The sequence below is a fragment of the Silene latifolia genome, chromosome 4 (assembly GCF_048544455.1).
Source record: "Silene latifolia isolate original U9 population chromosome 4, ASM4854445v1, whole genome shotgun sequence".
Classification (NCBI taxonomy): Eukaryota; Viridiplantae; Streptophyta; class Magnoliopsida; order Caryophyllales; family Caryophyllaceae; genus Silene; species Silene latifolia.
Genome location: NC_133529.1, coordinates 11,548,663 through 11,576,384, shown reverse-complemented (window position 1 = coordinate 11,576,384; position 27,722 = coordinate 11,548,663). Strand labels below are relative to the sequence as shown.

General features: G+C 39.6%; 1 protein-coding gene across 1 annotated transcript; it reads right to left on the bottom strand.

The window, feature by feature from the left end:
- Window positions 1–5,302: 5,302 nt before the first annotated feature.
- Window positions 5,303–12,613, bottom strand: LOC141652068 (uncharacterized). Its single transcript, XM_074459720.1, has 10 exons — window positions 12,547–12,613; window positions 12,305–12,442; window positions 12,011–12,156; window positions 11,105–11,370; window positions 10,941–11,010; window positions 10,704–10,837; window positions 10,472–10,592; window positions 5,717–5,809; window positions 5,503–5,627; window positions 5,303–5,373 (listed from the first exon to the last, which is right to left on the bottom strand). Exons 1-10 carry the CDS (start codon window positions 12,611–12,613, stop codon window positions 5,349–5,351), a joined length of 1,185 nt encoding a protein of 394 aa, XP_074315821.1. The 3' UTR covers window positions 5,303–5,348.
- Window positions 12,614–27,722: the final 15,109 nt, after the last annotated feature.

Here is a 27,722-nt window from a genome sequence, read left to right as displayed (position 1 = left end):
GTTGTCACGCCACAAATTAGTGACAAACATAATCGTTCAAACAAAAAATACACCTTATTTATTCATTCATCATCTCAACTTTTAGATATCATATAATCATTGACAAATTATGTTCTCCATAATCTACTTTTATGAAGCTTTGACAAATAATCATTTTCACTTTTTGTCACACATATCCAAGATACTATATCAATTTAAAACAAAATATTTAGCCCCCACATTTGGTTCATAACTCAAATATCAATTTTAGTTCATCTCATAATCAAAACTAAAAAATCAATCCAAATGTGTGAAATAGTTTGCTTGATAAACATATTATACACATAACAATATCTTGGTCACTCAATCATTCTAGCTACTTGTCATTCAAAATCTTGGAACAATTTCATTCACTTAATCTCGAAATCAATTATCAAGTAATTTTACCAAGATCTATACATTACCAAATAAATTAGTAGCTTAAACATATGAACGATTAAGGCATATATAATTTGACCAAACCTTCATATTTATCATCATAAATATTTGTAAAGGTAATTCACGGGAACATACCTTAATCACAAGAATGAATTGAGCAATAAAATTATAGATAATACCATTCTTTTATGAATCTTCATAAACTTTCCAGCACACTACCATGACATTGCTGCCTATTTTAAGGAGGCTAAATGACAGAATCTGCCCACGGCTTCAACAACAAAGCTGTAGCCCTTCTTCTTAGCTTTCCAACGCCATATTACACGCCTCAAACAAAGGTCTAGAGACCGAGTTATGGCCAAAATACCGACGTGCTGTCTCACTCCATACGGGCTGAATCTTCGACACGAAAATAAATATTTTCTCCAATCAAATAATTCTCAATGATGAGAATACAACAACAATAATAGTGACAAAATTTCGTTTCTCAATTGTTGGAAATATAGTATCACTATAGGGGCGAAGATATAATTAGAGAATATTTGTTGTTGTGTCGTGGTATGAAGGCCACTGAATGAGAAACGAAATCGCCCCGACTACGGTACAAATCGATATAGGCGTCGTCCCCCAAGGTCACACAACACTCCTAAAAGTTGTGTACTCAACCATTAGGAGTTGGAACTCATATGGTATGCTCAAAAATTATCATAGAGAAATAGTAGAGATATATGGAAGATGTGTGTCTCAAATGACTACATACTTCTCATATTTATAGTGATTAATTAGCACTATAAAGAGGCATAACCACTACCATAAACATGGAGTTAGTGGGGTTATAAACATGCATTTAGTGGAGAGAGTGTAGATATTCTCTTACGAGGTAATGTAAGGCTTCTCTACAATGCAATGTATCTAGACAACATTACTAGCCTTTTGCATTACTTCCAACATTAACTACTCTCAACTCAAGAGTTTAGGAATTAGGATGGATTTCGTAAGGACAGGAAATAAGTAATAGAATAATAGATGTACGTACACATTTTTTGAGCATACTCATCTTAGATGTTAGATGTTCGACAGCCTATTCCTGAGCATATATATACACACCTCTCCTTTGGCTGCCGCACTTGCATGTTGCACGAAAACTTTGTGCTACTTCAATACCATAAGCTTCAGGAGCTGAAGTACGAGCTGGAGCAACACCTTACACCACGCATGTTACTAGAGACGCCAATTGCCTCAATGTATTTCCTTAGCTTCTGTTGAATACAAAGCTCGCTCTGTTGTCAAGAAACAAAAATCGCATCTACTGAGAACATATCATGTGACAGTTTCACAGATTTACATCAGAGTGGTAGGTAAAACCCTGGTAGTCACATCGCATGCTTCATATTCATAGTTCATGTACACAACAATCAGCCGGTCATAAAGCTTATGGAGGACAACAAGCTTTATCCCCTACTACTTTCTAGACTAAACAATGCAATACCACTATAGTTCTTCAAACCTAAATTTTAGCACACTTGACAACATAACTCGAGCCATCTCCACCTTACCTTATACAAGGCTGGTCCCAAATCACCCCCTACTGTCTCCATTCATGGAGCAGATAAACACCAATGCATAAGCGGTCACGTGTCGAATAATACAAAGACGGCCTCCATCTGAACCCACTTATACCGGGGGGTTAAGAAGCCATAAATAAATAACCTCAACAGACGAGTTGGGAATAGTAGGTACATAGGTCACCGATCCATGCCAAAATACAAAATTAGTGCTAAAAGACAACACAGAAGATTATAGACATACTAGTATAGTACTGGTACTCAGCATATATACCAGTCATTCGCAAACCCCCAAAAACTCAACAATCGTGAAACATACCACACACGAAAATCATAACATAACATAACATCGTTGTTGTAACTCAACATGATATAAGTCATCATCAACGTGTATTTGCCATCAAAGGAGTGTTGGGTTTCACAATCTACCCATAGTTTCATCCAAAATTCCAAAGTTCGAGAATTTCAAACTAAATAATGTCAAAGCAGCTAAATTTAAGTGAATTCCACAATCAGTCATAATTTTCATCTAAGATTCCGATATTTCCTTCTAAGATACATCAAAGCAGCTAACTTTAAGTCAATTCCACAATCAATTATAAAAAAAAATACCCATCAATTTATACAACTTCCACCAATTTTTTTTTTTTTTTTTGATGACCAGGGGGTTGAGTCCCCCGGGCCCATGCATTCCCGCACCACCACATGGACCATGTAAGCCACCCCCTTCGGGGGCTGCAGTGGCCAAGTGATCATCGCCCCAGCTGGTAGTCGAACCTGGGACCTCTCAACTCCTGCATTTCTGCAAGCTTCAAGGTTTAACCCAGCTACCACTGGACTAACACCACTTGGTTAACTTCCACCAAAATATTGACTACTCAAAACAAAACAATATTGAAAAATGAGCAAAACCCACTTGTAATTTCAACAAATAAACAAAATTACCTATGACCCACTAAATATTATGATCAAAAGATGAAATTCAAGGGCAAAAAAAAGTGAATAAAATTAGTTGAATTCCAATAGAATTGGGGAAACTTTGTCAATGTTGGAGATAGGGTGACGAATGGAGTTTAGATTGAGTAGGACAATTATTATTAGTGGAATAATACTAATCAAAGGATTTTTATATTAAATTTTCATTAAATTAGCTCCATTTGTAAATGTCTGTAAAAATCGGTTGCTCATGTTGGATAAATGATTTTGTTCCCATCTCAACAAAGTGTAATCGTCTTTCTTTCACTCCCCTAAAACCCCAAATCTCTCATGTATACCCGCCACGAATGTCTTAAACTCCTGCATAGATCTGCCGACAACTATTTCCGCTGTACAATGCAACAAAAATTCTGAATAGTGGCAGAATCCCCTGAAAAGGAAATGCTACGGTTACACTCGGTGTATAGAATCTTCTACACACCACCAATTAAATTTCGACATATGCAAGAATCTATTATTACTCATGGTGGGAATTTGAGAGAAATCTAAGGCTAATTAGTTTTGGTATTTTGTTCAATAATTATATATTTACCATAATAAAAATAAAATATTATTAAATCTTAACATAATCTTTATCCATATCTTTTAAATTTTCTAGACTAACAATTTGTTATCAAAGTTGTACGGTTACTTTTGTTAAAAAAATAATAACAAAAAAATTTAACATTCATAGTTACTTCTTTAAACGGGTAATTAGGGCAATAAATCGATTTCATTTGATTAAATACGAACTAATAACGTCGATCGAAGATATTAATAAATGTCAATGATTCCATTTGCTTTGCTCTACTAGCGTCAATGATCTAAGAATTCGATTTGGTTGTTGCGGGATGAAGGCATGCGTGGTAGACGCTGCCACGATGACGACATGGTTGTCAAGTCCATGGCGGCACATGGGGAGGATGAAGAGGTGATCGGCAGCGTGACGTGGTGGTGTGCATGAGGAGGCGTGAGAATCTCGGGTCTGCTACATGGTGGGGTCGAGGAATTGGTGCGCCGATGGAGGTTGCCTGGCAGGGAGAAGGTCTCCGTCGCCGATGGTTACTTACCAGGGTTGTTCACCGGTGTGAGAACAACGTGATGTTAATTGGTTGTGTCACTTTGTTGGTTTATTCTTGTTTGTGACGGCACATATCCGTCACTCTTGAGTGACGGATACCATTTTACCTCACAAAGTACCCACTTTTTCTCTCTCTGCAACACTATTCATGTGGTCCCCTTTCTCCACTAACCCATTTTGTTACCATTTTAACTCACAAAATATCCGCCACAAATGGTAACCCGTCACAAGGGAGACCAATTGCACTTTGTTGTTAAGGAAAAAAAATTAAAGGAGGAAAGAATGATAATTTTGAGAAAAAAATAATTATGGTATAAAAAAATAATACGGAGTAATAATTTTTAGAAAAAAATCAAATTTAATATTTTTTATTTTGTCTCCTAAAATATAACAAATGAAAATGGAGAATATTCTAGCTTATGCCCCCACTATTGCTACGTGTTATGATCTTACTCGCAGTGTATAGAAGATTCTATACACTGAGTGTAACCGTAGCTTTTTCGGAAAATGACTGAGTATGATGAGATCCCAAAATCTCAGAATGACCCAAACATTGCAAAAGTCTATTGAAAATCATAATCAAAGCAAAAGTCTATTGAAAATCATAATCAAAAACAAAGATTTACGCCTTAAAAAGGCTAAAACTAAGGGATAAAGGTGTTTTGAATACAGCATAAATCCATAGCAACGTAGCAAGTGGCAAATACCTAGACCCTAGCCAAAAGTTTGTTCAAATTCTCTACTAACAATACACCTAATCTCAAAATAGAATTAGGGGGTGTTTGGTTGAGGGGTTTGGAATGGATAGGAATGGATTTGGGCAAATCTAGTGTTTGGTTGGCTTGTTTTGGAATGGAGTTAGATACCTGATGGATTCTAACTCCATTCCAACCCCCTAGAATCTCATACCTAAGTTTTCACCCAAGTTTCCAACTCCATTCCTTCATAGTGTAAAAAATAAACATACCAAACAAGTTTAGAGTGGTATGGGGATCTCAATCCATACCTCTATGGTATGAGATTCTAATCCATTCCATTCCACCTTCTTGAACCAAACGACCCCTTAATAATCTAGAAAATAAAGTTAGAAGTCATTTTCTTCTGCTTCTGAAAGTCATCTTCTTCTGCTTCATATCTGCATGTCAAAATGTGCATTATATCATGTTCCTTCTCATCTTTTTGAGACAAAACGAGAGTCATCAAACAATTCGAAAAAGATTCGCTTAACCAAAATGAAAATACGGTGAGATATTATTTGATTACTTACCCAAAAACTTTCTAAAATCTTCATCCTTAGTCAACCATCTTCATCAACGATAATTATATTTCGGCCAACTAACAAAAGAGACAATTAAAAATATCATTCAATTGCGCATAATATACACAAAATGCTTTGAATTTAGATGATGTACAAATACGATGAACAATGCAAATGACAAATTAAATACAGTGTTTGAAACATACTCATTTGATTCCTCAGGTGAGGCTTCACTAACCAACATCCTAATGCTCAGAATGGTTTTGGGCTCAAGCCGGGCCACTTCAAATTCAACAACTTTTCCCAATTTGTCCCACATGAGATTCCATATCTATTACGGAAAGAGAAACAAAAAAGATCATGGCTATCATCAAAGCTTTAATTAAGAAAGTTAGTACATGATTAACCATTTCAAAATACCTCAAAGAAACCTTTCACTTCTTCGCCATCACATTTATAGATGACATCGTTTACCCGCAATCCTGCCGTTTCAGCACAATAACTTTTGAAGACCTACAAGTTAAGGAAAATATCAAAATCCACCCGAAGATTCAAACAGAAGGTTCATGTTGCATAATAAAAGGATTCAAACAGAAGGTTTTGAGTAAGATTGTCGGCCTTAAAATAAGCTATGGCGAGCACATAAGACAATGAATAACATTCTGATTGAAAACTCGGGAGCACAATTTAAATGGTTAACCCCTCACCTTGTGCTATTGTCGGTCTTAAAATAAATGGTAAGAAGTATGTTCAACTCTAGCAACTACCTAGAGAAACAGAAATTATTTTAGCATTTGTTTATTCACTATTTGTTTCTTCTACTGCTTAATTGGTAACTTTATGTTTGAATAATTTAGACAATTCTTAGTAAAAAAACGCTTCCGTTCAATGAAACATCTCCACTAAAAATTTCGTCGCCACTATTTTGATATCTTAGTTTCTCAGCGTTGATCACGTTTTAACTCGATACTATATTTATGATTTAACTAGGATGATGAGCTTGTGTTCAACAAAGTTTAGTACAAGATGCACCCTTATATCAGGAACTTTATGAGTTGTAAATCAATACTTGGCAGCTAACATATAGCCATCATAAACATTAAACACCGACGACAACAAATAATTTGATATTAATACTCTAAGACGACGGACACAACTAACATCAATGTCAAAAGTAACAAGCATTCAAGCAGGTTTTGAGTAAGATTATCAGTCTTACAATAAGATATATCAGAGCACACAAGACGTTGGGTAACATTCTAATTGAAAACTCGAAAGCGCAACTTAAATGGTTAACCCCACACCTCGTGCTATGGTAGTAAGCACAAAATGGGAGTGACCAACGTTCAACTTGATTTTATTTGCCAAACAGATTTTGTTGTTGCTTACTATTAATATCCACATTCTCGAGAAAGTTCTTACCAATCAATTAGAATAAACTGAAAAAGGAAAGGAAACACAAACGCACCAACTGAGAATGAAACTAATACATCAATATTTCATTAGTCAGAAAAATTGAACGTCACTACTACAGATATATGTATAACGGTTAAAGACCGTTGTTATATAAAAAAGCGGACGTTGTTAAAGCGTCCGTTATTAAAGGTTTTAACAACGGTTGGTTTTTTTAAGAAACCCGTTGTGAAAACTATTAACAACGGTTAAAAACCGTTGTCGTTACGAGACATTCGTTGTGGAAAGTGTAACTAATTTTTGGTGGGAAAGTTATAACAACGTGTTGGGTCCCTTATGTTGATGATAACATGCCCATTTGATTTGTATTATCTTAGTTTACCTTTTCAGGATTAATGATGTAATCAAGCTTGGATTAAGAAGTGTTGAAGTTGTTAATCATTCCATTGTAATTAGTCGTGTGTCATCTAATGTACAAGTGAGAAAGTTAAGTATAGTAGAGTAATAGAAACAGTCCAGATGACTGTTGCTTTAACAAGCAAACAGCTGAGTGGACTTTGCCATGACTCGTAAAAACTTGAAGATCTTTTTTATCTTTCAAATGCTTTCTCGTGACTCTTATTTTCAAAGATAAAAATCTGATTTTATTAAGGAGGTAGTATCTAATGAAGAGTGGTTTGAATTATTCAAAATGTTTCCTCTTTGTGCAAATTCAATCCCTTGGTTTGTAAGAAAACAAAAGTTGCTTTTTGCCATTTTGGTGATAACTTGTCTCTTGTGACTTGTCTTTCATTCTTTGTTTTCTGATTTTGCATGAGCATTTAAGGTTATTCTTCAATCCTTCTTTCTCTATTCTTACCTATGCAAAAGACTCCCTTTTGGTGCAAGCTTTTGAATGGTTACTATTGCTCCTCACATGCAAAACCTTTGACCCTTCAAAACCCTAGCAACCCCCTTCACTACCTCCTCTATAAATACCGTGTCCTATCTTCATAAATCCCCAAGACTTTTCTGAAATAATTCTTTCATCTTTGCAAATTGTTTTTAAAGCTTAAAAGTTGTGTTTATTTGCAAAAACCTTTAAAAGTCTTCAAGTGTCTTTCAGTTTCTACAGTCGTGGCTACTGTTGCTTTTCTATACTAAACTCTCTTACTTAAAAGTGTTGATCTTGTAAAAGTTGTCCACCTCTATTCTTTGTTAAGAATGTGTTAGTGGAAACTTGATCCTTTACATTTTAAGTGTGTTAGTAGAGTTTAGGACGGAGTAGTCCTTATCTCTTGACAACCGGAGTAGGTTGTGAGTTGGAAACCGGAGTAGGTTGTGCGTATTGAGTTCTAGGACGGAGCAGTCCTTTAACTCTTGGCAATCGGAGTAGATTGCGAGTTAGCTTGTCATAAGAACGGAGTAGTTCTTGTACTAGCTTTGCAACCGGAGTAGGTTGGCGTCTTTTATTACAAGGGTCTTTTAGTTGTCGGAGTAGATCACTAAAGGAAAGTAATAAAAAGGTAGATTGGACGTAGGCACTTGAGTATTTGCCGAACCAATTCAAAAATCTCGTGTTCATTGCTTTTCACTTTATTTCCGCTGCTCTCTTTACTTTGTTTGTTTGTATTGTTTCGCTTAACCTTAGAAGTAACAGTTCATCATACTTATCGCATTTGTTCTCATGCAGAATATTCCACAAACCGAGACAAATAGATACTGATCGAAACGATTGTTGCTTTCATACTTCAGCAAACATTCATCGTGATACTTGTTCAATCTTTCAATATTATTCAAAGTATCCTTTAATCTCTTTTGTTTACTTAACTTACTTTAATCCAATAAAGTTGAAGTTAAAATTTTTAAAAGAGTACCTAATTCACCCCCTCCCCCTCTTAGGTACTTGAATCCATAAACTCAACACAACGGTTACAATAGAAAAAATCGTTGTTATAACTAAAGACAACGGGTTTTTTTTAAATAACCGTTGTTATTGTTTTTAAAAAAAATAAAAAAAATAAAAATACAAAGCATTACTGCCAAAATCCCTCCTGCATCAATTAATTATATATTACTAGATGTATGCATTATTACTGCCAAAATCCCTGCATGAAAGGACACAATATATGGAATGCGAAGGGTTATAAGATTTGAAGTAGGGATATGACACAACTTCCTAAACAAAATTCGTATTAATTTAAGCATCAAACCCTAAACATATTAATTAAAAAACAACTCAAACGATACATTACTAATTATAAATTCATTCCACTATCTCAATAACCAATCCATTATATCACTATCTCCACCCTAAACTCCAAACCCTAAATCTTTAAAACCTAATAAACTCCAAACATCCTTCAATAATGAATGATACCATTCGTTTAATATGCATTATGACCGAGTACAACAAAAGTTTCATACGCCGCTTGCAGGAAATCGAGAGGAAGTACAGGCTCTTCTTTGAGGAAGCTCGGATCGCACTCAAGGACGCCAAAAAAAATGGCTTGTTAGAGCCGCAGATAATGCAGTTATATGAAGATATTGCATATGCGGAACGAAACCTCCAAATAGCAAAGGAGGAGAGGATGAATATCATAGAAGAGAATGCATCCCTATATGAACATCTAAGAATTGTATTTTTAGCAATGCATTAAGTTTATGAATATATATCAATTAATTAAGTTTATGTATGTTAAATGTGGATTTGTTTTACTATCCTCTCCATCATCTTCTTTGTTTTATTTTATTTAATTTGTTTTACTAATAAACGCAGAAAAACTAGCGAATAATAATTAGAGAAAGAACAATGACGGAGAAAAACACATGCAAATAAAATAATTAGAGAAAGAACAATAATGACGGAGATGACAAAACCTAAAACCATAAAGCGATAGATATATACCTGATAATTAGAGAAAGAAAGAGACGATGACAACAACAGTGACGAAGATGATAAAGCGGCGATGGGAAAGAGTGTGGTTGTGTGTTTGTGGTTGTGTTTGTGTTTGTGGTTGTAGCTGATCTGTGTTTGTGTGGCGGTTATTACACATAAACCCGTTGTCATTAGATAATATATTAACAACGGTTCCTTTGACAACCATTGTTAAAAAGTATTAACAACGGGTTCTAATATAACCGTTGTAATTACTTTTCACTAATTTTGCGCCAAATTATTAACAACAATTATAATGTATTACAGAGTAAACTGTTGTTATTAGTTTTTATATTAACAACGGTTGTGCAAGTTTGACCCGTTGTTAAAACCAATAACAACGGTTAACAACACATAACCGTTGTAATTAAGTTTAGTAAAATTTCGCGCCATCCATTCTACAACGTCTTATGGTGATTTTCGTGAATAAGCGTTGTTAAAGGGCCGTTGTGGTTGTCTGGATTTGTAGTAGTGCGTCATCCAAACAATGTGAAACAGAATATGAAATAACAAACAATGTTGATTCCACAATTCAGAGATCCAGACACCATGAGAAGTTAAATCCATGACCAGTGTAGCATGGTGCCACATCTGGTGAAAAGAACAAATGAATAAGAAGCTATGTTGTCAAGAAACAGAAGTCACATCTACTGAGAACATATCATGTGACAGTTTCACAGATTTACACGAGATTGGTAGGTAAAATTGTCTTAACTGGTAATCACATCACACACTTCATATTCATAGGTCATGTACACAATAATATGGTAGTCATAAGACTTCTTAAACACAACATTGAAGTCCAAATAAAGAAATGTGTGATGAAATCTTAACAAAAAATTTACCTTTTCAACAATAACACCACTGGAAATATTCGGAAAATTTTTGAGAAACTTCTCAAGGGTGGGCAGACTTGTTAAATACAAGTTCCTACCATCAAAACCATAAATTGGATGACGAAACTCCCTGTCATATAGATAGTATCACTTTGTTAATATATATTGTCATAAAAAACTTAAAGAGGGTGAGTGTAATGGCATTGAAAACAAGAAAGATAAACAACTAAACCAATCATACCTATGACTTTTGAAATGACACCACCACCTCTGAACAATATTTATAGGTAAAATAGGGGAACAACGACCAAGATGGTAAAATGCTATTCCAATCATTTCCCCGGAGCAGCTAATAACCGGAGCTCCATCTCCACACTTCCATAAGAAACCGTAAGTAACAAAATGTGAGTAATCTGGTTTTAAAATTGTCAATCAATTTGAACGAAGTAGAAAATTAAGGATAGAAAATAGATTATACCCTGTTAAAACGGCAACTAATTGTCAATAGCTCATTACAATCATAACTTTCATGGTCGAAACGCTGCAAACTGAGATTATTAAACGAATATGAATATGAAATCTGGGTATATTTACACATACTAAAAAAGAGTACAAGATTGTTCAAATAACTATAATATATACCTCAGCAAACCGGAAGCAGCCATGAAAGTGTAGGGCTCATAGAAATATCTTCCCACAACAATCACACTATCTCCGGTCTTTGCTTTCGTGGGATGACGGCACAATGAAATTCTTCTCTCCATACCCGAATCATCATCAATCATCATGAAGTTTGTCGATGGGAACACGTTATTCGACCTAAACTTGATAACCAATAAGTTGAAGTAGAAATCATAGCAAAAAAATTCTCCCAGGTACGATTTGTCATCATACGCATTGATGACAATCTATAAAAAAATTAGAACAAACAATTAGCACAAGCCTGGATGAATATAAATAACCTACAATCTCCTTTATAGTATTATACTAGCATTGGGGTTGCTCCATGTAGGTAAAAACTTATATGATAAATGCACCATTTTATATCCATAAAAACACACAAGATGCCTTTCACATTCAAATGAGGTTGTGTCTCAAATGAGGTTTGTGTTAGGTCAAGTTATACACTTCTATGGATTAAGTTATTAGGGAGACTTATGTAATTAATAATACACAAATTCTCATTATAGACGGATAGTGGCCGTCTATAATGAGACGGACTGCTAATAATATACATTCATATTTTAATTTTAATACTCCTTGATATTTAGGTATACATCTAACATAAACTGAACCACCTATAGAATAGGGTGGAGCTGAGTCGCGTTTTAACCTAAATTAAAAGGCCGTGTTGGGTCACTCAGTTTGCGGTTGAAGATTTATATACGGGTCTTGAACCAGAAAAAACAGGTCAGGTGTACGAGTTGAGTTAACAGTTATGTATCAAATGTATAAACCATACCGAGAATTAGTAACCTATATTTGCATACACACACGTTAACTTAATAATACTATAATAATAAGAAACCAACGATTAAACCGGCTAACCTTTAAATCATCAGCTAAACTGTTTTCAACATAATGGGCTACGGATGAGGCCGGCTTCCTTGCGAGGTGGAGAGAAGTGAGTACGGTATAAGTGTTTCCTTCGGCTTCGATTATAGCTCCGCAACTTTGAGATACAACCTCTTCACCTATTATACATAAGTTCATCCAAATTTAAAATTGTCAAGCAACTAACAGTACAAATAACAAAGATACCTCAATTTCACCTAAACAAAAAAAAGTTCATCTGAGTTGTTGTCAAGCAAATAATTGTACAAATAACAAAGATTTAATTACCGGTAAATGAAACAAGAGAAACAACAAAAGGCGAGGCCTTGAGTGCGGTCATCTTATTGTTGAGATCAAATTTGTCGATATCGTTGAACATGGGGCGTTCCTTAGCAGAATTTTGGAGATTATAAATCTCGTTGTCAGCTGTTAAACGGAAAAAACATTGTATTAATTTTCTTAATTAAACAGTACAAAAGCAAAAATAACATACTTCAAATTTGGTGTTTAAATGGATAAAAAGTGTGTACAAAATTCATATGTCGGAACGGAAGATTCTTCAACTTGATCTAAACTACGCTTCACTCCTCTTTCCATTCTCTGGAAGCAAAAATTGAAATTTTTGTCAGTATATTCTGTATAAAAATTAGAGTTTTTACATGGAGAAAATTTGGGGGTAAAAATTCAAAGTAAAAAAAGCTTTGAAATAAATATTAAAAAAATTGAAAGATAAGAACATGATCAAAATCAAAGTAGGAAGCTTTTTTACATTGCAAATATTGAAAATTTTGTTAGAAATTACTAGTACAAAAAGTTGGAGTTTTTACATCCAAAAAAATCAGTATAAAACATTTTACTAGTCAAAGAAGAAAGTTTTTGCCTTGCAATAAAAAACTTTTGCAATTCCCCTAAAAAAATAAATAATTTGCAATAAAAAAAGGTTAGAGTTGTACCAAGGGTCAATTAATTTTTACAATCTTATAAATACGAGTTTTCAAAAATTACTACCTTATAAAAAAAGCTGCTAAAATTACTACCTTATTAAGCATTAGTGTGTACAAATTGCTACCAATTCCCTTTTCCGATCACTTAAAAGAGAATATTCTGTCAATATTTGAACTTTCCTTCCAAAACATAATAATTCTGACCAAATTACCCCTCTAATTATTTCTATTTCTATTACCCATCTCTCTCCTTTCTTATTCTTACTTTACTCATCTTCTTCATTGCTTGTTTATTTTCTTCCACCATACATGCGTGGGATAAAAGAGGAGAGATAAGGTTTAAGTGAAGAGGAGTGTGTTTATTGATTATGGGAAGGGAACAATCTACTTAATTGAAGGGGTATTTTCGTCAGTTAACATAAAAACACACCGAAAAAGAGAATTGGTAGCAATTTGTATGCACTAATGCTTAGTAAGGTAGTAATTTTAGGAGTTTTTTTTATAAGGTAGTAATTTTTGAAAACTGGTATTTATAAGGTTGTAAAAATTAATTGACCCTTGTACGAAAGAAAAAAGTGCACAAATTTTCTAGAGAGATACTCCGTATAATTTTACCAAACTTAGTTTTGGGATAATTTGAGGGTTTGGAAGGTGGGAGAGAGTCTATATAGGAAACTCTCACATCTCATATAAGGAGTACAAGTATTTTGGAAATAATTTTTTTTAATAATATAACTATACAAGTATTTTGGAAATATTATTACAAAAAAAAGGAAAATTTTTAATTAAGGTTTAGATGAAACAAAGGTTTTCCATTTACTTACGCGTGTTTTCGTCTGAAGTGCTCTTCACTTCCACTTCTCGTTGTTACGTACATTCTTTAAGCCGACTGACTAAAGTTTTTTGGTGCGAATTTAAACTACTACAGAATACTTATAATGCCTAATAGAGACTGACCACTCGATATCGAAGAGCATCTCTGGATCTTTTTGAAGGCTTAATTACCTTGTGGTTAAGTTTATTGTTATGATGACTAAGAACTCATCTCCGTTTGAAGTTTACCGTTAGATCTTGTTATGGCTTAGAATTGTACAATTTCCTTTCCCTTTGCTAAAAGAGTAGGCTTTGAAATCAAAGACGTCTTATGTTTTTTATAACGGTTTTTCTAACGTGTGCCCTAAGGGCACACGTTAATAATCCTCTATCCACATGAAAACAACATAATAAAGAATCTTTGAAATTAATTTAAGGAAACTCTACATATTTTTCCTAATTTACTTGTTTATTATCTTTCACTTCTCTCCAATTAATTATTTCCTTCCATTTAAATTCACACATATATTTTGAATTATTTACAAAATCTTCTATCAATTACCTCCTCCCTTTTCAATAATCTTTTCTCCATTACTAACCTGCAACTAAGATAGTATTACCAGTAACATGCCGACAGACCATTGGTTCCCATATGGTTAATTGTCACTTGAGATATCAAGGGAATCAATTTATCCATCACTTTTACTCTTTATTTATCTCCTTCCTACCATGGTTAATCTGACACTACCTTAATCGTCGTTTTAAGGAAATTTATAATGGCAAAACTGGCAGATTCTATCGGAAAAGGGCTTAGGGTTCAATTTCCGGCGCCGAAAATCGAACCATAAGCCCTTCTTTGGCAACCTATAACGACTAAGAATAAGGGACGCCTTTGGAATGGTCATGGAAATGGAACTCACAGCGAAAAGATAAAAAATGGGTGCAGTACAAGTTAGTGGATGAAATATTTATGGAGGAAAATTTAATGGAGGCAAATAATATACGGATAAGGAAATTAATTATAGGAGAGAGAAAATTTGGTTAAATCTGAAGAGTTTCCTTTAATTAATTTGATAGATTCTATATTACGTTGTTATCAAGTGGATTAAGGGATTATTAACGTGTGCCCTAAGGGCACACGTTAGAAAAACCGTTTTTATAATGATTCAGAACAAACTCAGCTCATGAAATTTGTAGTCTATCAATTTTTGTTGGATTGTTTTTTTTTTTTCTTCTGTAAAATTAACTGATATAGGTAGGATGTTGGAATTAATATAGATTAAGAATGTTTGAACTGAAGCATGGAGTAGAAGTATGTTGTTGTTTCAATGAATTAATGAAGGGTTAATTGATGATAATAATCCAAACTATTGTTGATCTTCTTAAAATAATCCCAACTATTCTTTAACCTAAAATAACCCGATTTATATGCCCTCATTTATCTTGTATTGCTTTGGTCCTCACGGTGACTGGTTATCATGGATAAACTATTAAATTTTGCAAGTTAATCTTATTTTCCCTTTTTTTTCTATTCCTTTTCCCCTCCTCCTCCTTGTTGTAGTAGTCTTTTCTTTCTTCCAACTATCATCATCCTCCATTAATTTCCTTTTTTTCAAAATATTTCTTTATTTTCCCCCAAATTTGTCTCTATTACACGTTCATCCTCAGTAGGGCTGTTCATTGGTCCGGGACCGAACCGGACCGGACCAAACTCTCTAGACCGAAGACCAAATAAGGGTTAAGAGGTGGACCAAGGACCGGACCATATTAATATTGGTCCGGTCCGGTCTGGATCACAAAAACACGTGGACCGGACCGGACCGGACCAAAGTGGACCAAATATTATTCTCATTGACATGTTTTACCATATAAAACTAGAACTCGAGAAGTTCGTAATGATCAAAATAAACAACATTATTTTCTTACGAGATTTAACTACATAATTACACATCTTATAATACGTGTAAACAAAGTATAAAATAAAATCAATAATATTACAAATTTAAAAATTCTTTTATTACATAACTTCGGTCCATGGTCCGGTCTGCGGTCCATTCGGGTTGGTCCAAGACCGGACCGAAGACCAAAGTAGAGTAAATAGGTGGACCGTGGACCGGACCAAACAAAATTCAGTCCGGTCTAGTCTGGACCAAATGATCCAGTCCGGTCTGATCTTTGGTCCGGACCACTGAGTGAACAGCCCTAATCCACAGTTTATGTCTCTACACATCCTTTCTCATCGTTTTTTTGTCGCCGTATTGTTGTCTCCTACATTAGCGTCAAGCTTTCCATTAATTCAATCATTCATCCATGATTACAACAAACATAACCAGATCTCCTAAAACCCCAATTTCGCTATAATCCAATCTAATCCCTCAATTCCCCATTTCCCAAAATTAGGGTTCATCATCCGTAAAAAAAATAGGAAAAAATAAAAAAGTCAAACAATAGAAGCATCTGCAATAATAGCAAAAACCCACCAAAATCATCTTCGCACTAAGACGTTAATGCGCATTAACTTTGTTGCTTCGTATTGCGAAATTTTTTAGGTAATATGGTGTGCTTTGATTGGATTCTCTATTGGGAATTTTAACAAACATTTGGTGGGTTGTGTGTTTTGTTGTGAATTGTGATTCATATTGTTTGTTTTTGTTGTGATCATAATTCATGTTTGATTTTATTGGGTTTTGTCATGTACAAAAAGTGGCAATTGTTACATTGTGAGAAATTTGTGATGTTTTGAGACAATGATCTTCAAACTTCGATTTGACATTGGTGAAAGGAAACATGTACAGTACTATTTTTATTTAAGAAATTTTGATATGTTATGGCTTTAGGATGCTCTAAGCAGAGAAGATGAATGATTGACTTCATCAATCACTACTTCCTGCGCATTTCTGGTTTTCGTTCTTTAAAATGACTAAGGAAGGAGGAGTAACCTGTTCAACAGGTTGCCCTTTCACCAAAGCAATACAAGATACATGATGGCATAAATCGGGTTATTTTGGGTTAAATAATAGTAGTTGGGATTACTTTGAGAAGGTCAACGATAGTTTGGATTATTCTCATTAATTAACCCATTAATGAATGAATATCTTAGTTTTGTAGAAATCAAAGGGTTTTTATACTATTTAATTTGTTTCAAATTTATAAGGAAATTTAACAAAAATAATCCAATGTGAGGGTTATATTTCTAGGGTTTTCTTCGAGTTTTTCCTCTTTTCAAGGTTGATTCTCACGTTTCTCAATGTGAGGGTTACATTTCTTATTTTATTGTGAGCAAACAGAAGATACAACGGCTAAGATCGATAATAAATCCGCGACTTTATGGTTTATGTACTATGGTTTGAAGAAACACCAATTATCAATAAAATTAGTCACAAGAAATCGACCCTCGAAAAGTAACTTAGATCTTAAAAGAAAAATTGTTAACGGGTAGATTTATAAGTAGGAAAACAGGTTGGTCACTCCAAATCTCCATTCTAAGAAATGCTCAATAATAATTACAAAATCTTATTTCCTCCGTTCCGATTATTTGTTTAATTTAACTACTAGTATAGTTCCCGTACTATAGCACGGTATTTTTTAGATTTGTTTTATAAAGAAATTTTCTTATTAAATTAATTGTATAAATTAACTATACTTGGAGTTTAATGTTATATCGTACGGAGTACTAAATATAAATTATAATCTTAGTAAGAGGTAGAAAACGAAAGTTTACTACCATCAATAGACACTTTATAAGTTATTTTTGTCTGAAACTGTTTTTACTTTACTGTTAAAAATAACACTATAATGTTATATCATTATATGATATGACATAAAATAAAAACAGATACTACGCATTTAAAAAGATAATTTACAAATAATTAACTAATATTTTTTATATTTACATAAAAAAATTGTTACGTCATTTAGAAAACCATATTTTGATTCTAACTGATGAAGGATAATACTATAAAAAGGAGATTTGCGTAATTTTAGAATGTAACTGATGAAGGATAACATTTATGAAAATGATTGTATACTAATAAATTAGGGATAATAATTGTTTTTTTGTAAAAGAGGTAAATATAAATGTAATATTGTTTCCATATATAGTTTTGAGAGTTATTTTCTTAGGCGGGAAAACTACTAAGAATTTTTATTCTCTTAGTAATAGGGGATTTTATTTATGTGTGTCTTAGATATTTGTTTACTTTTCTATATTGCGAATATTTTAAAAGGTAATCTTCACCAAAAAAAAAAATTTTAAAAGATAATTTAATTATAAACATAACTTAATATCCGCTTATCACTCGATTATATCCCAACAAATGGTCCCATACTATTTCCTTGATCTTTGTGCCAAAATAAACAAATATTCGGAAATCCGAGACAGAGGGAGTATTGACTATCCATCCTTAAGCAGTTAGGTTACTCAAGGACAAATTCTAGACTTGATAACCAATGGCGGCAGATTTTGTTTGTAATTACATTTTCAAAGAGTTTCATGCATCGTATTAGTTAAAAAAAAAACATTATATTTGCTTAACCAAAAAGAAAATATGATATAGAGAGAGATATGTAGAGATAGAAAGAGAAAGCTCCAAAAAAAGGAAAAGTGAGGTAAAACCTAGAGATAACAATGACGACGCTCAAAAATGTATCGTCATCTTCATCAAAAAACACAAAAAAATCAAATAAAAATCGTTTTTCTCCCCTTGATTTCTCTGTTGCTTGTCCTTCGTCGGTTGTGAAGATTGGGGCAAATCCGGTGGACATCGAACCTTATGAACTTGATGATCTTCTCACTGATGAAGAAACAGAGGAATGGATTGTGCAGAATCGAGGCAAGAATAAGGCTAAGTTGGATACTATCCTGGAGGAACCTGAAGGTATGTTGCGTTTTTCTGCTTCAGACGTGAAAAAGGAACTGGATTTCTGGACGGACTCTGTAGTTTATTTCATTTTAGAGGCAAACCCTCTGTGGGATGCTGTGGAGGATTTTGTTTTGAGGATTTGGGCGAATTATGGAGTTGATAGGGTTTCGTTTTTTCCATCTGGTGTCTTTTTAGTAAGATTTAAGACACAGAAGGATCAGAAAGTTGTTCTGCAGCATGGTCATTTTCAGTATGAGAATAAACCGTTGATTGCGAGGCCTTGGACTCCTAATACACCTCTCACCAAAGCCGATGTGAGTGTGATTACAGTATGGGTCAAGTTCCTTAACCTACCTTTAAAGTTTTGGGATCAATGTATGTAGACACCTCGTTTCTGCACCCCTCGCCAAACACCCGGTGATGATTGGGCCACATGTTTGGTACGCGGAACGATTTGTGACAGTTCGTAAGTTTATCGTCAAGTGATTGCTCAAATATTAATGTCTACCTCTTAGTTGTCATCTACGTGCCGATACGGTCGTTTTGGCAGTAATTAGAGTACATTTGGAGTCCGGGTCAAAAAAACCGTCTTCATTTCCTAAAACCGTCAAATTCCGAGTCAAAGCAATGGGCTTGTCTACCTAAGGTTAGGATGTCATAAAATGTTGAGATTATATCTCATTTTGAGTCCCATGTCACTTCATTGGGCTAAACTAAAAGTTTACATTACAAAATGTGCATTTCATTTAGCTAAAATGACAACCCGAGCTTTAGGCCCGTTTTACAAGGTTATAACGACTTTTTTGGGTCACGCCTATTTCACAAAAAGTTCTAGATCTCTTTCTTAGCTTTCCAACGCCACCGAAATCACCTAAATCCGAGTCTTGTAGAGAAAGTTATGCCTAAAATACGACAGATCATTGTCAAATCGTTTTCTACGCGCGAGGAACCTACCCGGAAAAGGACGCGAGCAAGTCTTTGCGCCTCTTCCAAGGGACGCAGCTCTGCTGCGCCTTTTCCCAGGGCTTTCTTTTTGTCCAAGTTTCCGTGTTTTAACCTAAGTCGGTTATTTCCGGATCTTTCCTTCCGTATCCTAGTCTTACCATAATTCCCTCCGCGTGATTAGTATAAATAGGAGCCTTCGTTCCTCATATTTCTCACGCGAGTGTCCGCCCTTCTCTTCTCCCTTTGCATTCTAGACTTTGTTCTTACTTATTGGCGCCTACGTACTTGAACTTTCGACCACGTAAGCTCGGATCTTTCCGGTACCCGGCCTCTCCGTTGCATGACCGACCAATTTGACCAACTCCACATCAATCAACTTAATTAAATCAATCGTTTTCCTCTTACGAGGGCACTCTCTTTGCATTCGCGTCGAGCATCACTAATCAATATCTTAGTTCTTCTCGTTTCGTCAACATGTAAGTCTGAGGGTGTATAATCCTTATTTATTTATTGTATTTTACTTTTCGTATCATCAATTGTAAGGTTTACGTCGAAAATACCGTTGAAACCGATTTCTAAAACCATGCTTTAAAACCTGTTTTTGCGGATTTCCGGTAGATAATCTGTCGAGAAAGGACGCGAAGAATCGCTGCGCCTCTTCGAAGGAGCGCAGATTCTGCCGCGCCTCTTCGTGAGGCCGCCGCGATTCTGCTTCCTTTCTTCTTCGTTTGTCCTCTGTAATTCGTGTTCAAATCTTTCCTTTGTTTGTTTCGTCTGTTAATTCTTCGTCTCAATATCATATTGTTCCGGGTGTAATTCCAGATCAAGTATAGTTACCACCCTTGGCTTGTTGAATGATGTCTTGAGTTGGATTCTCCTTTGGTCTTAATCGTTCCTCACGGCCTCTCCTGCAACAATGAACGAACTGAGGGCTTGGCTTTGTGCCAAGCGTACTCACTCCGACGCTCAAGTCAGTAAACTTAAGAGATAAGTTGTTACTTGGCTGAATGTGTATTGTAGAGAGATAAGGAAGATATTACCAGATGAATAGTGTATTTAGGTTTAGTTGTGGATTAGTTGGGCCCCTTTCCTCAATGAAGGTTGAGGAGTATTTATAGGCTTTCACCTTTTGTCACGTAGTGGCCAAGTGGCCAAGTGGCTAGCAGGTGGAAAGACTGATCTACCCCTCGGCCGAGGGGCCTATGGCTGGCCGGCGGATCCTGTTGACTCGCCGCCGAGGGGTCTTGGATATGAGTACGCGGATATGTGTCCCGACCGGCGGGTTACCATGCCGAGACCAGTGGCCGACGGGCCGATGGGTCATCGGCTAGATTGTCCAAGTCGTTGACTTCTTTGTGGATATCTTTGACCTTGCTCAATCATGTTGACTTGGTCGTGGTGCGAAATATGCCCCATCAATTTGCCCCCAGCGTAGTCTATGCCGTGGTATGGGCTCCGATGTATGTTTGAGCGTATATTCTGCGCAAGTAATTTGTAAAAATTTTACGCATCGGCTTCTTCTCACTGCGGCGGCTTCTTTTACCTCGGCCTGGTCTTTCTTAGGCCGTACCATATCCCCCCTCCACATGGATGCGTAAAGGGCATCCGATGTGGAAAAGAAAGTGACGCTGGCCGAGACCAGGGTTGAGAGTGCCGGTTGTTTTTGATTGCCCCCGGCCGGCGCTACCTAGCTTGGTTGATCATGTGGCCGGCGGAGAGCAGATGCTTGGGAATTTGTTGAGGAAGGTGAATAGGCAAGGAGATATGAATAGGCGTGTTGAAGACGCTTGGTCACTGTTGCATTGATTGACGTCTAACTGTTGCAACGATTGACATCCCGTGGTTGCATGTCCGACACGTGTCTGCACGCTGATTGGTTGACGCTTCATGGGCTGTTCTCTGATTGGTCCTTCTTCATGGGCTTTTCCCTATAAATAGGGCAGTTATCCCGTGAATTTGGCCACCAATTTCATTCTCTAAAATTTTCCTCTGAACTTTCAAGGGTTTTCTTCGTCTTCGATTTTTCAGAATTGTTATTCCGGCGAGTGTTTTCTTTAAGGTAAACAAACAAACTTCCTTCTTATTTTGTTAAGTAACTATTGCTATCATGTCTTCTGTCGACGCCGGGGCTAGTACTTCTGCACCGGGGGGTGCTAGGTCTCCTTCTCCTGAAGTTGATCCTCGAGTTTTGGAGGAATGGGATGACTCCGATGAGGTTGATGACGATTTTGGTGATGATGCTGAAAAGGCTCACCCTAATGAGGAGAGGCAGCGCGTTATGGATCACGGCGACGCTTGTAAGGTCAGCCTTGACTGTGCTTGGACCCATAAGCTTACCCGTTGTTCCGGCGAGAGACTTTTCGAGGACCATTTCTTCTTTGGCGAGGGGTACGAGATCGTTATTCCTAGGGAGGGTCAGGCAGTCTGTTGTCCTCCCCCGGGTCATACTGGTGTATACATGCGGCATTTGGAGTACGGGCTCCGGTTTCCGCTAAATGAGTACGTTATGGCTATCATTAGGGCCATAAACGTTGCCGTTGCCCAACTACACCCGTTGGCCATGAGGACCATAGTCGGTTTTGTTTGGCTGTGTCTCTTCAAGGGAGAGGCCCCGACAGTGAATTTATTCCGCCGGCTTCATTATCTCCGGCCATCGATACCTACCTAACCGTGTCGGATGGTACAGTGTGCAAACGGAGCATAGTTATGCTTCTGTTGACAAACTTACCTCTTAAGGACTGGAGGGATCGGTGGGTGTACGTTAAGGTGCTTGGGATGACTATCATTGCCTCGCTCCTTCCAAAGACCCCGGTTAATTTGCGGTGCGAGACTAAGGCGGAGCGTGACAAGTGGGTTTCATACAAGAAGCTCAAGATGGATGCCACCGTGTCTACCTTAACGCGGATGAGAAGGCGACGATGAGGCTCTTTGAGACGGATGAGAGTGGGTGCCGAGAAGATGGATTCCCCCGACGCAGATCATTCTTCAGGATGAGCCGCTTTGCTATGTCGGTCTCATACCTGCCCTAGCGCGGGGTGAGTGGGGTCGGTGCAAGGCCCATCATCGCTCTCAATGTTCTTGTTCTTCGAACTTTGATTTATTTCTTCCACCTAACTCCTGCTTTGTTTCCTTTGCAGACCGCTTTGGGCCGGACCTGTCTGAGAATATCCTCCGGAGAATGGGGCTGCACAAAGATAAGACCGTTGCTAACTTGCATCCCAAGGCTCTTACCCATGACCGCAGGACGTCGCCGAATGAGCTTATGGACCAGCAGCTGAGACGCTTGAATGCGGTGGAAGCCCAGGCGAGGGTCGTTAGTCAAGTGCCGCGCCGTACGCGAAGAACAAAGTCTTCGGCGGTGGTGGCTCCGACATCAGTTCCACCCCCCATCCCCCCTGTTCAGAAGGATACGGTGGAGATCGTTTACATCTCTAATGGGGATGATTCTGACGAGGAGGAGGGGTCTCCCCTTGTTCGTAAGAGAAAGCAGACGACCTTTACCGCTGCCGTTGCTTCTGCTGCTGACGAGGAGGTGTGCCCTTCGGCCAAGAAGGCCAAGCACGGTACTGATCTATCCGGTGGCTCAGATTTAGCCGATTCATCAGGCGCTGCCGATGACAAGCTCTTCGGCATGTCGATGTATGTTGATACTGATGCTCTCTTTAAATTTTGTAGATCAGCCGCTGTCAGTCGCCGCTCCTGTTGAGCAGCAAGTGAGTGTGAAACCCGCGCAGGCTGATCATGACGTCGCCATTGGGTCCTCATCCCAGAAGGTTTCCCTTTCCCAACCGCAGACTAGCGATCGAAATGTCACTGTTGACCCTTCATCCCAGAAGGTTTCCCCCTCCCGGCTCGTGGCGGAAGGTGCGAGGTTGGTCGAGAGGAGGCGAGGTGGAACGAGCTGGCCGGTGCTCGCATTATAGAGCAAGAGAAGGCGTGGCTCGGTCCGCTCTTGAGCTTGATGTCACTAAGAAGGTGGCCGCGAAGGCGGGGCTGGATCTCCTCAATGAGCGAAGGCTTAGGGAGATGTCGAGAAAGCGCTCTTGGGCGAGAGAAAGCTTAGGGAGGACGCTAAAAGGAGGTCCTTTTGAGAGAGCCAAGGCCGAGGCTTCGTGCTGCGGCCGAAGCCGCAAAGTTGTTGGAGAAGTGTGACCTTGTTCGGAGGCATGCCGACCTTTATCTCCAAAGAGAGGAATGAATTTAGGAGCAAATTTCAGATCCAGGGGAAGGTGATCCGGAGCAAGGAGGCCATCATCAGGCAAAAGGAGGACGACATTGAGATGCTCCAAACCAAAATGCTCCCCGACCTGTGTTCCGAATTACGGGATCTGGCCGAAGCATTTGCCCGGGGAAGTAATTGAGGAGATTTTTCCTCTTGAAGGTTCCTTTCCGTGGGACAAATACGACAAGCTGTTCGACGATAAGCTCGAGGCTAAGGAGAAAGCCGTGGAGGAGAGGGTCAAGGAGGCGGCGAGAGTGAAGATAGAGCAAAAAGCGGCCGAGGAGGCGGCAACTATCGCTGAGAAGGCCAAGGCGGCCAAGGCGGAAGCCGATTGGGCAAGGCGATTGAGGCTTTCTGGGGCTAAGGTCAGGGCGTTGAAGCCGAGGCTGGGGAGCTCTTTGGGTTGCCCCTTGAAGAAGGTCTTTGCTACCGCTGCTGATGGCGAGCAACGGCAGACATAGGGAGATGATATCCGTAGCCTTTTGTCTTTTGGTTTGTCCTTGTAATTTCTTGTAATTCGTTGAACATTTTTTAATAAGAGCTCGTTTCTTCTGCCTCCGGCCTGGCCGAGGTTTTTACCTTACCTCTTTTTCTTGCGCTAGTGTTTGAGCCTCAACTGTACTTTTAGCGCCTCTGTCTTCGTCTCCGGTTGTCTTCTTACGTTATTAATTGAGTGTCTCTTTTGTTTCCGCCTCGGCTTGGCCGAGGCATCTAAGCGCGTATCTCAATCGTGTTAACGCTTCTAAGGCATTTTGATTGCTTTGCGAGTATCAATGCGTTGGTCGTGATTGCCGCTCTTGTCGGTGTGACGACAGTGTGAGCCAAAGATCTGCTTCTTCATGAGGCTGCGTGGCGCTACCACTTGGAGTGATGCGACGGCGTCCAACCTCTTGGGGTGACTGCCGTGGCGTCTACTACTTGGGGTGACTGCGACGGCGCCTGTTTCTTCATGAGACTGCCGTGGCGTCTACCACTTGGAGTGACTGCGACGGCGTCCAACCTCTTGGGGTGACTGCCGTGGCGTCTACTACTTGGGTGACTGCGACGACGCGTTTGTTTCTTCATGAGATCTGCCGTGGCGTCTACCACTTGGAGTGACTGCGACGGCGTCCAACCTCTTGGGGTGACTGCTGTAGTGGCGTCTACTACTGGGGTGATCTGACGGCGCCTATTTCTTCATGAGGCTGCAGTGGCGTCTACCACTTGGAGTGACTGCGACGGCGTCCAACCTCTTGGGGTGATCGCCGTGGCGTCTACTACTGGGGTGACTGCGACGGCGCTGTTTCTTCATGAGATTGCTGCGTGGCGTCTACCACTTGGAGTGATGCGACGGCGTCCAACCTCTTGGGGTGGCTAGCTGTGGCGTCTACTACTTGGGGTGACTGCGACGGCGCTGTTTCTTCATGAGGCTCGCTGTGGCGTCTACCACTTGGAGTGACTGCGACGGCGTCGAACCTCTTGGGGTGACCGCCGTGGCGTCTACTACTTGGGGTGACTGCGACGACGCGCTATTTCTTCATGAGATCGCCGCTCTTGTCGGTATGACGGTGTGAGCCGACATCGCTTCGATAAAGACTCGCCGCTCTTGTCGGTATGACAGTGTGAGTCGGCGTCTGCTGCTTCCTAGTGACTATGGGAAGAGTGAACATTTTGATGGAAGACTTGGATGATTTTTCATTTAGGTAAAAACATGCGTCGGGGTGCCCACAACTGTTTTGGACACCTCCGCCGCTACATAGGTTATTCCCGAGATTACCAGCGTCCTAATGGCCCGTCGAAGGCACAACGTCCTAGTCAGCCGCTAGTTACATCCATGAGGTCGCCCTTCTGTTGTAAGGATAGACCTTTCCCTTTCTCTGATTTCTTGGCCACTTTGAGGGATTGCATGTTGCATCCTCTGGCGGCTATCTGGACGTTGACCACCTCGTCATTCTCGTCTTTGGAGACGAGCTTATGCGCTTCCCCGGTCGAGACATACATCGGTGTTAGGGCCCGGATGGACATCACTGCGTCGGCCTCGCTCAGGGTGACTCGGCCTATGAGAACGTTGTAGGCGGACGAGCCGTCGATGACCACGAACTTAGCTAGGACATTTTTAGCCGCATTCTTTTCGCGAACGTCACCGGAGTCCGATTGATCCCAGTGGTACCAAGCCGGCCCCAGAGAAGCTGTATAGTGGGTTGGTGCGGGGGCTCAAGTCCTTGACTTTCGGTAGAGGTGAGGAAGCACTCCCTGAACATGATATTCGTGTATGCGCCTGTGTCAATCAGGCACCTCTTGACCAGGTGGTTGGATATGTCCAAATTGACTACAAGTGGGTCGCTGTGAGGAGCGATGACTCCTTCGTAGTCCTTCCTTCCGATGGTTATATCGGGGATGTTGGAAGCGGGGATCGCTGTGTTGGGCACAAAGTTGATGGCCTGATATAGCTCGTTCAGGTGCCGTTTGTGCCCATTAGCGGACCCTCCGTTCTCGTTGCCCCGATGACAACATGGATCACTCCTATCCGTTCAAAGACGGATTTCTTACCTGAACTGTCGGCGTCGGTCTTTTGGCCTTTGGCAACGTATTTGCCGAGGCTTCCCTTCCGGATCGCTCTTCAATGGCATTCTTTAGATGCCGGCGATCGTTGTTAAATGGCCGGTGTGGCCGTGGTACTCACGATCTTGGCTCGTGTCACCGTCACTTTTTGGCTTGGGGGTCTTTCCCACTTTTGGCCCTCGCTTTTGCTCAGGGCAAAGACCTCGGCGGCTGATACGACGAGAGGGGTCTTATCACTATACCGCCTCTGGTGGTACGTTCCCGAACTCCACCCGGCGCTCGTCGAGTCCTATCTCCTGGCAGGTTTGTCCGACCGTGACCTATTATTCTCACGGCGTCTTTCATCGGACCGTGACCCGTTGTTGTCACGGCGTCTCTCATCCGGGTTGTCCTCCCGGTGACTCTTCTTTTACGAGTGCTCGGCCTCGGCGGGGCCTACCCGGTCTTGTGATAGTCCTCTACCTTGATGGCCTGGTCGGCCATTTTTCTAGCGGCGTCCAAGTTCAGCCCTCCGCACTTGATGAGCTCATTTTTCAAGTCTCCCCTTGGGAGGCCCTTCATCAGCGCGAAGGCCGCCAATTCGGGATTAATTTCTCGAATCTGCTGGACCTTTCCGTCGAACCTCTTCACGTAGCTTCGTAGAGACTCGCCCCCCTCCTGTTTGATAGTTAGGAGGTCCGATGTCTCCACGGCCCTTCTCTTGTTGCAAGAGTATTGGGCTAGAAAGGCGTCTCTTAGGTCGGCGTAATAGTATACCGAGCCGTCGGGAAGCCCCTTGTACCAGCTTTGAGCCATCCCATGCAAAGTTGTCGGGAAGACTCGGCACCACCTCATCGGGCTGTTCCCATACCGACATGTAAGACTCGAAAGCCTCAGCGTGGTCGGCTGGATCACTGTCTCCCTTGTATGATAGAGGTGGTAACTTGAGCTTAGTTGGCACCTGGACGTCTAGGACGTAGGCGTTGAGGGGCTGTCTGACCGCGTATCGAACGACGCGCGGCGATCGGCTCCTCGCATTCCTAATCCGGCTCCTCTCCTCGTAGCGGGAAGGACTTCTTCTTCGACTCGGACTTCTTCTCCAACTCTGCTGAGTCGGACTCCTCTGGTTCCTCCGGGGTAAGCCTCGTTCGTGTTGCGGGGACGCTGTCCTCCCATGAGTGCGGGAAGGACTTAGGTCTACCACGCCCACTTTGGGCTCCCCCGGCGACTTGGCTGGGTCAGCTTCTCCCAGTGCTCCGTTCAAATTTCTCGGAGTTACGTTTCGGGCCCTGGTCTCCTGGGCGTTTTCCGCCGCTCTTGTCGGCGTGACAGTGTGAGCAGGCGTATTACTAATTAGGTCCAGGACCATCTTTAGTTTTGCTATGTCAACCACGTGTCCC